The 14,505-nt window shown below is 52.6% G+C and overlaps 2 protein-coding genes and 1 non-coding gene across 3 annotated transcripts in view; 1 reads left to right on the plus strand and 2 right to left on the minus strand.

The window, feature by feature from the left end:
* The window catches only part of LOC131208004 (1-phosphatidylinositol 4,5-bisphosphate phosphodiesterase classes I and II), a 41,886-nt gene extending 35,099 nt beyond the window's left edge, over positions 1–6,787 (minus strand). The window contains exon 1 of the mRNA XM_058200647.1: positions 6,530–6,787. Within this exon, the coding sequence (XP_058056630.1) occupies positions 6,530–6,787 (258 nt within the window). The remainder of the gene's footprint in view (positions 1–6,529) is intronic.
* Positions 579–779, plus strand: LOC131212986 (small nucleolar RNA U3). The gene has a single exon (XR_009156936.1). It is a non-coding gene; the product is annotated as a small nucleolar RNA U3 (small nucleolar RNA).
* A 6,724-nt stretch (positions 6,788–13,511) lies between the features above and the next one.
* On the minus strand, positions 13,512–14,477 carry LOC131210695 (protein cornichon homolog 4). Its single transcript, XM_058203976.1, has 3 exons — positions 14,270–14,477; positions 13,861–14,183; positions 13,512–13,783 (listed from the first exon to the last, which is right to left on the minus strand). The coding sequence occupies exons 1-3, from the start codon at positions 14,342–14,344 to the stop codon at positions 13,711–13,713; spliced, it is 471 nt and encodes a 156-aa protein (XP_058059959.1). The 5' UTR covers positions 14,345–14,477; the 3' UTR covers positions 13,512–13,710.
* Between the last annotated feature and the right edge of the window lie 28 nt (positions 14,478–14,505).

Consider the following 14,505-nt stretch of genomic DNA (forward strand, 5'->3'; position numbering starts at 1 on the left):
ATGAGATACACAGTGTCGGAAACAAGCTTTTCCATCGAATTACAACGATGTTTGCTAAAGGAAAGGGAAATGGGAAAACGTTTACCTTTCACGAATATATTCGGTGCTTGTAAAATTCGTGAATTTTCAATTTGATTCGAACCACTTCAGCAAACGTCATTTTTCAGTTTGCTTTGATGTGGTTATCGCGACTATTGTAAGGTTCCGCTCGCCTGATGCGTGTGTGAGAGAGTGAGCGATACGCTCACCGCGAAACGTCAAGAGCACGTGGCATAATATTATTGTTTCGCGAACAAAGATTAACACGCCCGAAGCGGGACCAGTTTCAGAGATAAAAATATAAAACTGCGTTCGATTCTCGCATCTGGGGCACCGGGCACCATTGCCGGGCAGCGAATGCCCCAATATGCCAGTGAAAAAACACGAAACAATCGCTCGGTGTTCGCTCTGCCTTATCGCCGCTCGATGCTTAGAAGGGCCATCAGATACGGGTGCGTCGCTGGTCGCTGCGTGGTAACCATCACTAGAGCAATGTGTCCGGCGACCAAGGGACCGCCCGATCGAGCACCGTTCGGGTTAAGACTGTGCTTCACAGGATCATTTCTGTAGGCAAGTTTTCATTTTCTCTTTCCCCAAAGAGAAGTCTTTCCAACCCACGATGATGAGACGCAGCGACTGCCCTGGAGCGTGAAGCTAGCGGATCTCGGCCGCATCTCCGATGCGCCGGTCTGTGCTTGATGATCGGTTCCGACGGAAAGGGCAGACGCAATCTGAGTGGTTTTTTTTAGCACAGCACATGAAAGGGGCAACAGCTGTTGGCCACCGTTTTTCCCCCTTACTGGTGAGTTAGACGAAAACCTGAAAGAGAATACGTACGGAGCGCAGGAACTTCAAAAGCACCAAAAAAGGGACCATCCTAGACGGGGAGGCCGCGTGCCGTGGGCGCGAAACCGGCAAAGTGCTCCAAAGTGACAGTTTTCACTTTCAAACCGCTCAACCGTGACCATCGTGACCGCGCCCACGTCGTCTATTCCCGGCAACCTCTATCTCTCTCAAGGCCGTTTGTGGTGTGCTTCACCAAATAGGAAAAAAAGGCGCAAACTCGTTGTTTGGGTTGATAGCTCCGGGTTGCAGCGTGTTTCGGAGCCCCGGACTCTGGTCGTGGCACGTGTATCGGGGAGACGCTTTTATTACGTTTTCTTATTTATTTATTTATCTGCTCTGTTCGTAGATAGAAACACTCGAAGATGATCGGGCTATCGGTTAGGGCGCGCGAACAGGACACTCCTTATGGGCCAGGTAGTGCAAAACATTGGCACAGTGGCGTGATGATGCGGCGACTGAAATGTACCTTCCGAGAACGACTATAAGCGCCGAATAAATCGGTCTATGTAATGAACGGTGAGGAGCTGCGTGGTGTGAAATTGGCCAAGAAATGCGGCATTTTCTGCAAACCTGTATGTGTGCAGCGCGACAGCGGCTCACACAGTGGTTCGAACCGAACCACAAACAAAAGGCCCCCCACTATAAATAATAATATCAATCCCCTGGCCACCGGAAAGCGTCGGAAAAGCAAACGAAAAGGTTGCTTTGCTGGAAATTGCTTTCTCGCCCTCAACGAGGGGCCAACAGGAACTGTCAACAGGGGTTTGTTTTTCGGGCAAACTTTGTCCGGCAAGGATAAAGGCGAATCCAACTCAATCAGCAATACCGGCGACCTTGCCCCGACCGGTGCGCCGGAACGCAACTCTAATGGTTTTCTGTTTTCCAAGCCCACACGGTGGGTCCTGGCGAATGCAGGGCCCCGTGGCAGAGATTACGCCCCAAACCGGCCAAGGACCCTGAGGCGTCGCGCAGTAATCACAACATACATCCCGTGGTTTTTGTGGACTCTTCTCTCCTGCCACGAGCACCACGCAACGGTCGCCCCGGGATCATTATGGCCGCCCAATCGGTGGTTCGATGTCGGAAGTCCTGCGCTCGATGGCCGGAAATCGATAAGCAAAATCGGCGGCCACCACTCCCTTTCGTCGGCCACTGACTTTCTGCATTTGGCCTTTCAGCTTTGCCGTGGTGATTGATGGCCGCCCGTCCGAAAACGCTCTTCTTTGGCTGGGCCCGGTGCTGGTGGTTAACCTAATGGAACACATCTGTTAACAAATCATTAATCGACCACCTCCGACCTCCGGTACTGAATGATTTTTGTTTCCGTTCCATCCATTGGGACTATTAATAACGAATTTCCGTACGGCGACAGCAGCCCCATGCTCCCACGAAGCACCTACATTACGAATTCACCTAATATTTGCATAAATTAGTATCTCGAGTGCATGGACGTAACTGGGCTTTTGCACTTCCCGGCCCCAAACGGTCCTTTGATCTTGTTGACTCTCTTTATGTACTCCGAAGACGAGCGGCACGGTCCCCAAAGTACATCCAACTCTCCACTTCCCTTCTAGTTGTTTTATACCTTTAAAAGTTTATCCATTTTTAGCCCAAAGCGACCCCCACCAGCTCCGAGCCATTGTTTCGGCCTGTCACTTTGCTGTCAGTTACTGTTCCTGGTCCCGCTGCTCGTATGGTGGCTGGCTGGCTGGCTGGAGCAGACAAGATAACGACGTCAACGAGACGCAACACCACAGAAAAATCCTGCCCCCCCGCCCAGGACCCCTGCGATCACGTGTGCAGAAGCGCAATAGGGACAAAACACGAAACAAGACCAAACAAGGCTCCCACACCAAATGGGAGGCGAATGAAAGGAGACAGATTCACACGGGCACGGGTGCCGGGGGGCGGCCGGGTGACGCAGGCGGCAGCCCAACTTCCACCGGGCCAGACCTTGAAGGCTCATTCGTGCCATTTTACTCTTCTCCGACACAACTTTATCATCATCAAGGACCCTAGCAGCAGCCCAGCAGCAGCAGCCGCAAGCGTCAAAAAAGGTGGCATGTTCAACAACCTAACCTCACTTTGGCACCGTACCGGAAAAAAGCAGCACCGAGGGCCTGGAGAAGATCCTTGCCTGGGGATTTGTTGTATCAACAAGAGTATGTATACACAGCGTGCGACAGAGAGAGAGAGAGAGAGAGAAAACTAGGGCTGGTTGAAGTAGAGGACACTGTGTGCTGCTGCTCTTGTTGATAATATTTCTTCGCCGAAGCTCGCCGAGGCTCGAAAAAAAGCCAGGAAATGGCCCCACTTCGACTTAAGCAAATGAGACCGACAGCGAGGAGGGGAGAGAGAGGAGGCGAAACGTGTCTGGGAAAATGTGGTGCTGAAAAGGAAAAGACGACACCGTGTGGCCGTCCCCCAAGCGAGGACACGGCGCAAAACCAGCGGCACATATAGTAGTAGTGTAGCAGGAAATCTAGTTCAAGAGCATATTTTATGGGACTCGTTTGAAGTGGCTCGTTTCTGCTTCTTTCCAGCGGCCGGCCTCCAGCGAGGGAGCTTCTAACAGCCCGGCGGACACGGAAACGGTTTCAGTTGCAGCTTAAGGACATGGGTAATCCCGCACCCTACGTGTATGTGTGCGCAGCAGGATTACAATGGCACTGGAATTACGGCCAGCAGGACCAGGGTGCGCTGCTAAAGGACACACCACAACAGCACGCTGTCCGTCGTGTTGATCGGTGCACCCTTTACCAGGAGTCTCTCATCTTTCACTCACTCTTCCTCCCTCCCTCTCTCTCTCTCGCTCTTTCTCGTAAAGTCATGGCTGTAGATTTATAGGAAAATGAAATTGTAAGTCGCCTCTTATTCCGTGTGGTAATCATGTTTCACCTCGGCGCATAATGCACGAGGTGCAGGGCAATGTATGCGCCGTCGGTATTTATAGCTCCGTTTTTCCGTGTGCGGACGATGAAAAGCACATATACCGGTTGCGCCAAGGTAGCTGCTTGGCCACCAGTTTGCCAGAGGGGATGAAATTAAATTAAAAGGCGAATTAAACAGGATTTTATAAACCATTTCTTCGGCAAGAATCTGCAGTGTGCTGGTTCTAGGTTGTCAAAACAATGCAAAAACCATGAAGACATAATGCCTTGGCAAATACCGTACTGAATAACTAACAACAGAAATATCCTTTACGTATGTATCAGCCATTAGTGGCCTACTGTTATCTTCCCGTCAATTGATCCGAAAGGATTTGAAGTCAACGCGAAAGGCAGTGACGAATCGTTGCTCGACCAGTCTATGTTTAGACTCCGTCTTTCCGAAACGTTAAATGGAGTAGTGCATAAAACATAAACTTATCAAAAGCAGAAAAAATAAAGATATTCATCTCGCTGCATATTCGCTAAAGGCTAAAATCAACGCCAAATCAACAATTCCAAGAATTTTACAAATTCAGAACCCTGTTTGACAATCGAAGGAATGATATCGAACAATCGTAGCAGCCGGCGTTGCTCGGTCACCGACTCAGCCATTTCAACATTCAACCGATATCTCAACCGTTTCAACCGTTTCAATCGCAAAATGATGGAGATTGTAAAATGGGATTTTAAATAGCTGATCTCTTGTTTAGAATTTTGAAATCGTGACAAGTTTAACCCATTTTCGATCAAAATTAGATTTTATAATCAGTTTTAAAGAATGTTAACTAAACAAACGAGACGCACGTAGAGTCCCGAAATGGAAGGTCCCAGCCATCCAGCAAAAAATTCCACTAGAATTAAAACGAACCGCAGCAAAATGCAGCACGTGGGGGGGAGCTAATTGAAAAAAGCGCAAGGCATTAAGCAGCTCCATCAACAATGCAATTCACAGTAAACCAGCGCCCGCCCGGGCCCGTGCACGGTTCGAGTAATCGAATCGAAAAACCGCACACTGTTTGCTGCCAGTCTTCGGGAATCTGGCCACAACGCCGTAGTGGTGGTGGTGGCGCCCCACCTCTCCCACCCCCGGAAAACTCTTTTGGTAATCCGATAACGCGCGGCGTGCGCATCGTAAACACGCAAATCGAACCCATTTGCCATTCGCAGCCATGAACCGTCTCCCGCGTGGCGGCCGTGGTGGCGGCAGCGGCGCACTGTTATGCGATACATTCCGCATACGCGGACACACGTTTGTGCCCAAACCCTGCCACCGGTCGGTCTTTGGTCGGTTGCGGTTTGGCCGCTTACCGCCGCGAGTACGGCACACAGATCGTGGCCGAGAAACGTGCCGGAACGTCCTTTATCCGGTTCGCCCGGTTACATCCGAGCTGGATCGAGCGGGATTCGATTCAGCTTAGCTTTGCGGTTCGCTGGTATTCGGGCCCGGTCCGGGCAAAACAGATTCCACAGGAACGAGTGAGCGAGCGAGCGAGCGAGAGAACCCAACCCCCCTGAGCGTTCTACAGAAATGCACTCCGGAACATCCTGGAAAGTAATTAGGAAAATCGGCCAACTGACCCGGAACCGGAACCGGTTTGATGTACCCCAGGCCCTACCGGCGTTAACTAATCTTTGATGGAATGTTTAAAGAAATGTTGATTAAAAAATGCGCAGAACCCGACGGTGGCCACCACCACTGCTCATCAGTGCTCACACGGCGGGTTTGTGGTGCGACTGCATGCAAAGCGTACCCATGGAAGGATAATTGAAAAATCTTCAATCCTTTGGCCCGGAGCCGGCACGGAAGCTGTCTTTACCGGGCGAAGCCCTCGGCACCTCGTCATCAGCGTAGAGAGAGAGAGAGAAAATCAATAACCCATAATCATGAGGGATGAAGTACAGCATCCGTGCATCCGTGTTCCGGTTGGGATCCGGTCGGGATCCGGCACTTCCGGCGTGCGTTCCACATAAAAAGCGTCACTCAGCTTCCAATCAGACACACCCAGCCAGGTCTAGGAGCGCATATTCCTTTCGCTTCAATGCTACTTTATGCGCCGTTCCGAGTGCCCTTCAAAACCCGACGGTGTGGAACTTCTACTTCAGAGAAACCTACCCCCGGCGATCCGACCATTTAACTTCATTCGGGCGGAAAAAAGATGTATAAATCCTCCCATTATCCCCTTTTTGGCAAATCCGAAAAAACATCGGAGCCGGGTCCCGGACGAATTTTTACGATCCTCGAACACCGGAGCTGAGCACCATTTTCTGCCATTTCTGCGTGTTGGCCCACCGCGCCATAAACGCCAAGAAATGTGGTCTGAAGTGGAACAAAACGATCAGCGCGGCTGATGAAAATGCCAATTTTCTCAATAGCCGCCAGCTATTGAGAAGTTGCCACCCGTTAATTGGTGGTAACGATGTGTGCCGAAAGGATTTTCCCAACAAGCGCTTGACACAGCCGGGCCCACAAGTCAAACCGATTTCATTGTCTGCTCACCGATCGACGGGCACATTCCGCTTGTCTGTACATTCCAGTAGACAGCGGGCCGTTGCTGCTGCTGCTGCTGTCAGCTCGAATTAATATCTCAGCCGATTACAGAACCGCCGATAGGCCATTTTCTAATGCAAACCTGGATCCTTGGACGGGGCAAATACACAGCCTCATTGCATATGCATGGCGCGCGCCGTTTTCCGCGAAGCCACTTTCCACTTACCTCGTCCCATTTGATGAACTTCTCGCCGTCCTGCAGCGCCTTCGGGACGTCCATAACGCCCAGCTTGACGGCTGTCGGATTATTCATGGCGGAGGCGGAGGCGGAGACGGCGGAATTGCCCGTCGTCTGGCCAGCATTCTGGGCGTTCGCCGTCGTCGGGGGCGCGCCGATCCGCGGCGAGCAGGACTGGGGGGACACCGACTGCTGCTTGCCACTTGCGTCGGGCGATGTGCACCCGGCCGTCAGCATGGAAGCCATCTCCGCGCGTCTGTTCGTTTTCGGGCACGGCACGAAAGGATAACGCGAACCAGCAACCGGCACGTAACCGAAAGGGACGCCCGGAAAACACTGAACACACCGGAACACTGGAGCTTAGCGGCTCCCTCACTCACTCCGACGCGGCTCAACACGTGCCCCCGTACTGGGCCATACTGTTGCGTTTGTAATTAATATTCACACCCCAATGGATACATTTTCAATTAATCACTCTCGGTTCACCTCTCTGCTCCTGTCTCACTGTCCGCGTCCGGGGGGAATTCGAATTCTACAACGAAAAAACACAAAAAATTGGTGCGCGTGAAAGATGTGAATGTGTTTTATGGGCCTCCGGCCGATTGTCGTGACGCCGGATTAATTCTTCCAACGCTTGCAGAGAGCCCGAGCCAATTTATGCAAACGACAGCACAATCGCCACCATAAAATCGTTTGCCTAACCGAGCCCGGAAGATGCAATCCTCGTCGACGGAGTGCACCACCCGTTCGCTGGTTCCCGATGATTGATGGTAACTCGAACGAGATGGGCACAAATTATGGAGTCGGCCAAACACATGGAGCGAGCACTGGCGAGCAATCGTTTAGTCCCGCCCCGAGACGGCGCATCGGGAAAGAAGTCGGAATGCCATTCCGATCGGCTTCCGATGCTTGTTGCTCGCGTCGTCCACGTCGGGGCCACTCGCCATTCCCTGTGATGCGGTGCCCGCCTTTGGGTCCTGGGCAAACACTTCCGCAGCTGACGGCCAGAAGCCACCGCTAAGTGATTGATGATGAATGGGCGGCTTCGTCGTCGGTCGGACGGAGTAGATGATTTGATTTTCAGCGTATAAATGTTTTGCGGATTTATTTTGCCACTTTCTTCCCCTGCGCTGCGCCGAAGCGAATGAATTTTTTACGATCGTTCCGGCTGACTGACGTCGGGGCCAACGAGTGACACCCTCTCTCTCTCTCTAATGTAATCGTTTTGGGTGCGCTAATGGTTATTCAATTCCATCCGCGACGGTCCGGACAGGAGCAGAAAAAATCCTGTTAAACAAGAATTTAAACCCTGCCCCATGAAACCACAGCCTCGCTGGGGACATCATTCCAACGGATCCTGGGATGCCCAGCATCGGAAAACATCCGCCGAAAACGATCCCCGGCACCGAGAAGTGACCCGAGTTCGCGGTTGGCGCCTTCACGGTCGAACGTTTTGTTGATTTTTCGCTTCACCGATGGCGTAGTTGGTGCGCTGGTTCCGCCACATGTGGCCACCCCGTAAACCCCACACAGCTTACTGTGACTTCTCGTTTCGGTACAGAGGATCGAGAGTCCACCCGATCTCCCGGTACGGTATGAGCAAAATATTATTCTAAAGCTGGGGCTCCAATTTGTCCGGTGTTATTCGGTGTACAGCGAACGCGCCACCGTTGCGTCGCGTGAGTTTCCCACGAAAGTCTGTCGAGCGTAAAACGACCCCGCTGCCCCGACGTACCTGGCCCGCCGTCAAAGGGCTCCGGGCGTCTGTCACCAACGCAACACGCCCATCGACGCTAAGAAAGGTGTGTGCTACCATAAATCGGTGTGCTGCCCGCCCGCCCTGCCGGGGCCTTACCCGGGGGCCAACTTTGACGGATTGGAAATGGATCCATCATCGTCATCTTGGCCAAAGCAGGGCCAACCTTCTCGCACACGCGACGAGTACCGACGGACGGTTTACGCCATGCATGTCCCTTATCCGTCGCCACGACACCGACGACGTCGAAGGAGCCCCTCGCCAGGCCCCCCACAACTGCTTGTCATCGCCATTTATAGGCACACGCTCTCGGGCTCGGAACCACTTAGCTCTCCTGATCGGCACATGTAACGTCGAGAGCTCGAGAGCAGCAAACATATACCTTCCGCAGGGCACCGAGAAGGGGGCCTGGCTAATTGAAAATAGCTCTCAGCGGCCCGCTTGCCGGTACGTGGAGCACATGCTTCGTACGGCCCAGCGCCTCCGGACGAAGCGTCCTTCTGATTGGTGGGCCGTGAAAAAGGTGGGTTTTCTAATGAAATACCTTTCGCCGGCTCCCGAAAACCGACGACGGTGACACATTCGGATGACGAGAGGCCGCTCGAAGGAAGGACCGTAGCAAGACACCGTCCCCGTTGCCTTAGGCTTACGGGGGACCACTTTCCGGTTTTTCACCCGGTCTGATGGCAAGTTGGAACATTGGAACAACACCAAAAAAGCTGTTCCGTTGTATGGTTCGCCTCAACCACGCCGTAAGTTACCCTATGCGTCCTCGTCCCAAAGCCGTCAAAATTTTACGAGATAAAACTTTCGGATCTGCCACTCGATGCCGGAACACGCGGAAACGGATGTGAGGTACGGGCGCAGTTTCAGTTCATTGTTTTAACTGCTACTCCGCTACTACTGCAATATGCATCACAGCCGGTTTAATCAATAATCGATACGCGCGCGGACCGGTGCTCAACTGCAGCGCAGAAAGTTTTGCATAGCGTCGAGTTTCCCGGAAAAGTGGGGGGCCGAGAAAAAAAATGCTTTTTTTTTGAGTTTGCAATTCGTATTCGTGGAAGCCAACGGCGGCAATAACGATCAATGAAGTGGTGGAAAAACTGTATTACGAAAGAGTTGGCCCAGACCCCTGATCCTACTTTCCACCGGTGGTGACTTTTGAGCAACTTTTGAGCACACACAAGTTCCTCGACCACGGGAAAACCCGCGCGCCCTTCGAAAGCAAGTTAATTATGAATCAGATAAATTGGATGGACCGCCATAAATTAGACAAATTTAATGCTTTATCATTCCACGTTTGACAGGGGACCCAACCCGAACGCAAATAATGCTCGGCGTGACGGCAAGACGCCCGTTAGCCACCTTTCTTCCTGATTGATTTTTTATTCCGGTGTCGGACAAATTTGCACCAAACGATCCTAGCCGGGCAGCGCCGTGTCTGCCCGGTCTTATCTCTCGGTGGCGGTCCCCTAAAATAAAGATTCATTATTAAAAATTATTTTTAAAACGGGGGACAGGCGGACGGTCGCCAGGTGGTGGGAAACAAACTTCAGATAATTTATGAGCGCATTTGACTAATTGCAGCTCATCCTTGCAGTGCCGCCACTCGGGCTGCACTTGCTGGCAGTTCGGGCGCGTCTTGACCGTAACGGAAAACGGTTGCAAAACGGTTTTTAGCGCTGCGTCCCTCGTTAGCCACGGCGGAACCACGGATAGCCGCGCGGAAACTGCTGCGTATGAATCATGCTCAAAACAGAAGCCGACACATGCCGACGACGATCGTCACATCGATCTTCTTGGCAGAGAGCTTCGTGCGTCACGACACGCGAGCCGCCCACCACCGGCTAAACACCTGCGTGATGCAGTTTCGCATTGGCGTGCATCTGTTTAAACTGCTGCGACCACGAGATCGTAACTGGCTCAACCATTACTCTGCTGCCTCAGGAAGCTGCCTCGTTGAGCGCAACTACCGGTCGGTGGGCATTTAAAAGATCATTTCGATGGGCGAGATTTTAGGACCTAAACTAGAGCCGCGGTGCGACGATCACCACCGAGGCAGTTCGAGCAAAGGCAGTTCTAAAATAAAACCTCCACCGCGGTGGTGCTGGACGGGAAGGGTTTGCCGCTAAAAGCAGTTTACGATGCAAACACCTGCCACGCGGCTTGGAGATGCGAGAGCAACGTTGCGAGTTGCGTGGTGATGTTTATTTATTAGGACGTAAAACGCTGGCCAGGCCGCTCGGTCTCGTTCCCGATCCACAGGCCGGTGGGATAATGAGTGTACTTTCGGTAGCAAATCAACGCTACTTTACGGCCCAGGATTGCCAATTCTCGTGTCCTCACACAGATAGATGTCCAAATTTCCAAAATAGTTTATTTGAATTGCTAACAACCTTCTGGTCTGTGCCAGTTCTTTAAAATCTGTTTCTACGGGAATGAAGAAGCGTGGCACACCTTGATTGACATACACTCCACGCTGACGCGATCTAAGTAACCTTTGCTCGACCGCTTCCAAACTGCCAAACTGAAACGTACCGCGAATTGTCCGCGGTCAGGGATCGCGCTTGGGTGAGTGTCGTAGGGCCACAGGCCAATCATAATGTTATCCGCCGATTTAAGGAACCTTATTTTTAGATCCTCCGCCTAACCCCCTCTCGAAGTTGATTCGAAGCAGCTTTCGATAATTTGCCGGAAAACAAAGCCATAATCCGCCAATCGTCGAGTTTACTCGAGCACCGCGCACGCACCACAAAAGCATCACTTTGGGGCGGCCCTGCCCAAAAACGTACCTCTCGCCTCCTCCTGAACGCGAAACTGACCTACACTCGTCGACGATGATGGATGGGCGCTCCTTGGACGTTTGTTTGCCAACTTCTTTTGGCCCCCAAATCACTCTTTCGCACGCACACATAAACACAGGCTTTTCCTGGCCCAAAACAGTTTACCGCTGCTGCCGACGATGGAAATGGCCAACGAAAGTGTGGAAAGAAAAAAGGAAACGGATGCCAACACCAATCGGTTCCCACGCGACCAGAAAAGTGTCCACTCGTGCGCCCGACCCAGTGATGAATGTCGCGCGCCAAGAGGCACCCGTTCGTCCGCGTAATCGATGCTGAGGCTCCACCAGAAATCCGGTCCCATGCTCTCTCTCGCGTGCCCATTCAAGCTCGGCTCTCCGGAACGCGCCTCGAGAGAGAGCCTCGCGCTCTTTTCTTCTCTCGCTCTCGGTGTCTTACTCTCGCTCTGGGGAAGGTTTATCTCCTCCTCTCGCTCGGCCGGCAGTGAATGCACACAGCACAACGCACACATGCACGCAGGACACACTTTTGGGGGGGAAGGGGTATCCGTGGTGCGCTATCGCGTGGTTAATCCAAGTCATGTTATGACACAGGGCAGAGTTTCTTTCGTTTCTTTCGTTCCAGTGTCCGCGGTAGGAACTGCAGCACGAAATGGCCCCCGAAAAACGCTCCCCCAGAAATCCTGAATCGCATCAGAAGCTGCAGTCGGAACAACCAGTAAGGCCAGCCTCCGCCTCGTAATGTGGTTCCACGTATGCAAACGCGCGACACGCCACCAACGAAACGGGGGAGCCCCTTTCTCTAGACGGTGCTTACGATCATCACCGGGAAGGATGGGACCGGTCCTCCCCCGGAGAGTCGTCCGTTATCTGTAAAAATGATCTCTCGTGCCTCTCGAGGAGGTGGTGGGTGTATGCGTTGCACCGCTTATGCTGATAAGCCTCGACCGAGGATCCAGTCTTCCAGACGTGCAGAACCCGGCCCGGTCACAAGACCCTTTTTGGGAGCGCGCGATTGGTGAAGGTTGCTGCGTGATCGTTCCCGATCTCGCGATCGGCGAACGCGTCAACACCGTGTTCTCCTTCGCGCAGTGACAGCTATGCGTGCACGCGCGGCGTGTTTTCATCATTCACGGCGCAGCGCTGGTCCTGTTGGCCACTTTGCACTTGTTTACACATTTATGCGTCACAAACAACAAACAGTGGGTCGCGCACACATATACGCACACTCGCGGGTTTGCTGGCAGTGGCCGTTTATGGTCACACAAAAAAGCAAAAAAAAAGAAGGGTGCGCAAGTTGTTTTTCCATTTCAGACCCACTTCGGGGGTGCTAACGGAGCTTCGCGATCGCGGTTCCGATTGCCTGCGTTGTCCACGAACAGCTGAGAGCTGGCCGCGACGATAGGCTCACCATTTCTTCTGCCGTCTTCAGCCCATTCGATGGGGAGCGCGGTCACCGGATTACCGGGGAACTACGAGTCGCACCAACATCTCTCTGCGCGGCACGCAAAAATTGAGCATCATCACCTGACAACGGCAGCGGATCGAGGACAGCCACTCGCTCGCTGCCCCCAAAGCATCCGACATAAAGAAGCTGCCCCACGGAAGCGACGATTTCACCGCGAATACTTGCTATCGCCCGCTGGGTCTCGTCAATATTATTGTTTGGCTTGTTTTCTGTCCTGTTTTCCGCCGGTTTGCGCGTTCCAGCCCCGACCAGACTGACCCAGGGTGGGGATGGGGGCTGCCAGCGCACACCGCCCCATAATGCACTCACTTTTTTTCAAATTGCGGTCATTCGCGAAACCACGGTACCGGACGGTGCAACTGACCACACATACGGAGGAGCGACCGCGGGAAGGTGAAGGGTTTTGCTGCAAAAACGGGCGACCCTCTGCCGCCCTCCGCGATTTTTAGTAGTGATTCGCCCGACGCCCGAAAAAAACGGATACGGTACGCGTGACCACCCGACTGAAGCAAACGGTGAACTCTGAGCAGTTCCGCGGAGCGCAAAACACACGCAAGCCCCCCAACTGTGGCGCGCGAGAGCGCACGGGCTTTGCGTGAGAGCGCAGGTCAGCCAGAGAGAGAGAGAGAGAGAGCGACTACGAGAGAGTCGGAAAGATCCGATCCAGATTCCTCGCACTACGGGGAGCCCCAACAGCGAAGAAAATGCATCGTAAGATTTGGGGCCCGGAGATGGTTTCTCGTGTGGAATCGGAGAGCAATTTCCACGAAGAATGTCCAGCCAAACCTGGCGAACCCGCCTCGATAGCACTCGCTCATCGTTCTCATTGCTTCTCGCGAGAAACACACCGGGGGTCGTAACCGCTCCTAGTTGCGATTCCCACGAGGACATGCGAGTTGGGGCAGTATAATAGGCGCGCTGAAAGTAAATCTAAGACTGGCTTTATTTTAATTCAAATGTCCTTAAGCTTACAACTTCGGAAAATCTTTGGCTAACGTTCTTACGCTCGGCTACTAGAAAAATGTCATTACTGGTGCTACATGCTACGGAAGAGGGGCTAGAGGCATTGAGCAGTTTACGATCGGGGCGTTCGTGCATGTATCGAATTTAGTCGCATCCGTAAAACCAGCTCCGTGGATCATCTAGAACTCCGTTACGATTTCCTCTTCCTCGTGGCGCTTTATTGGGTCGCCTTTCAGTAAGGCAATTATCATACTGGAAAGAAGCGAAACAGAAAATTTAATCCGATGTTAAAATTCGTGAACAAAGTGTTGCGACACCAGAGCCCTTACCAGTACAGATAAATGAAGAAGATAATCAAATAAAACCCCAGTCCGATCATGGTGTCGCGCAGGTGTTTCTTCACCATCCCACGGTTGTGGATCTCGGCCGGATCGTACACGCCGATGTTACCGGCCGGTACCTTGTACTGCTCGTACACCAGCCATCCGATCATCGGAAGGTTCAGCAGACAGAGAATCCAGTTGCCGTGCATCAGCAGCAGGAAGGCCAAGAACCCGTGGCCGGCCAGCTTCGGGATGGACCAAAAGTTGAGCTTCGAGCAGCACTGCTGAGCGTTGAGGTAATCGCATTCCAAATCGGACAGTATAATCAGCTACGGAGAGACGAAGCTAAGGAAACATCACTTACTTCGCGGAGCGAACCGCGGACCAAAGGAAATGATTTGTTTGAAAAGGATACGAAGTAGATCAGCAGAAACAGTATCGCGCCCGTGATGAGCAGGGCCAGAGCAAAAACCAGCGTTTCGGGGAACATTTCTCAATACGAACGGTGCGCGCACACCGAACAGAACCACACAATCGCACCGGAGCTAGCAACGAAACTGTGCTTCGTTCATGTTGGGAATCCTGCACTTTTAAGGAAGAAATGTTTAGCTTCTCGGCCCACTTTTTCGGTCTCCGTGCATCCGACAGTTT

The sequence above is a fragment of the Anopheles bellator genome, chromosome 2 (assembly GCF_943735745.2).
Source record: "Anopheles bellator chromosome 2, idAnoBellAS_SP24_06.2, whole genome shotgun sequence".
Taxonomy (NCBI): domain Eukaryota; kingdom Metazoa; phylum Arthropoda; class Insecta; order Diptera; family Culicidae; genus Anopheles; species Anopheles bellator.

What these genes read in the sequence shown, in the direction of transcription:
- LOC131210695 (XM_058203976.1), bottom strand. Translation starts at nt 14,344, where the DNA reads ATGTTCCCCGAAACGCTGGTTTTTGCTCTGGCCCTGCTCATCACGGGC. An exon ending in TGTTTCTGCTGATCTACTTC is followed by an intron (nt 14,184 to 14,269) that starts GTATCCTTTTCA and finishes GTCTCTCCGTAG; the next exon opens with CTGATTATACTGTCCGATTT. An exon ending in TTCTTCATTTATCTGTACTG is followed by an intron (nt 13,784 to 13,860) that starts GTAAGGGCTCTG and finishes GCTTCTTTCCAG; the next exon opens with TATGATAATTGCCTTACTGA.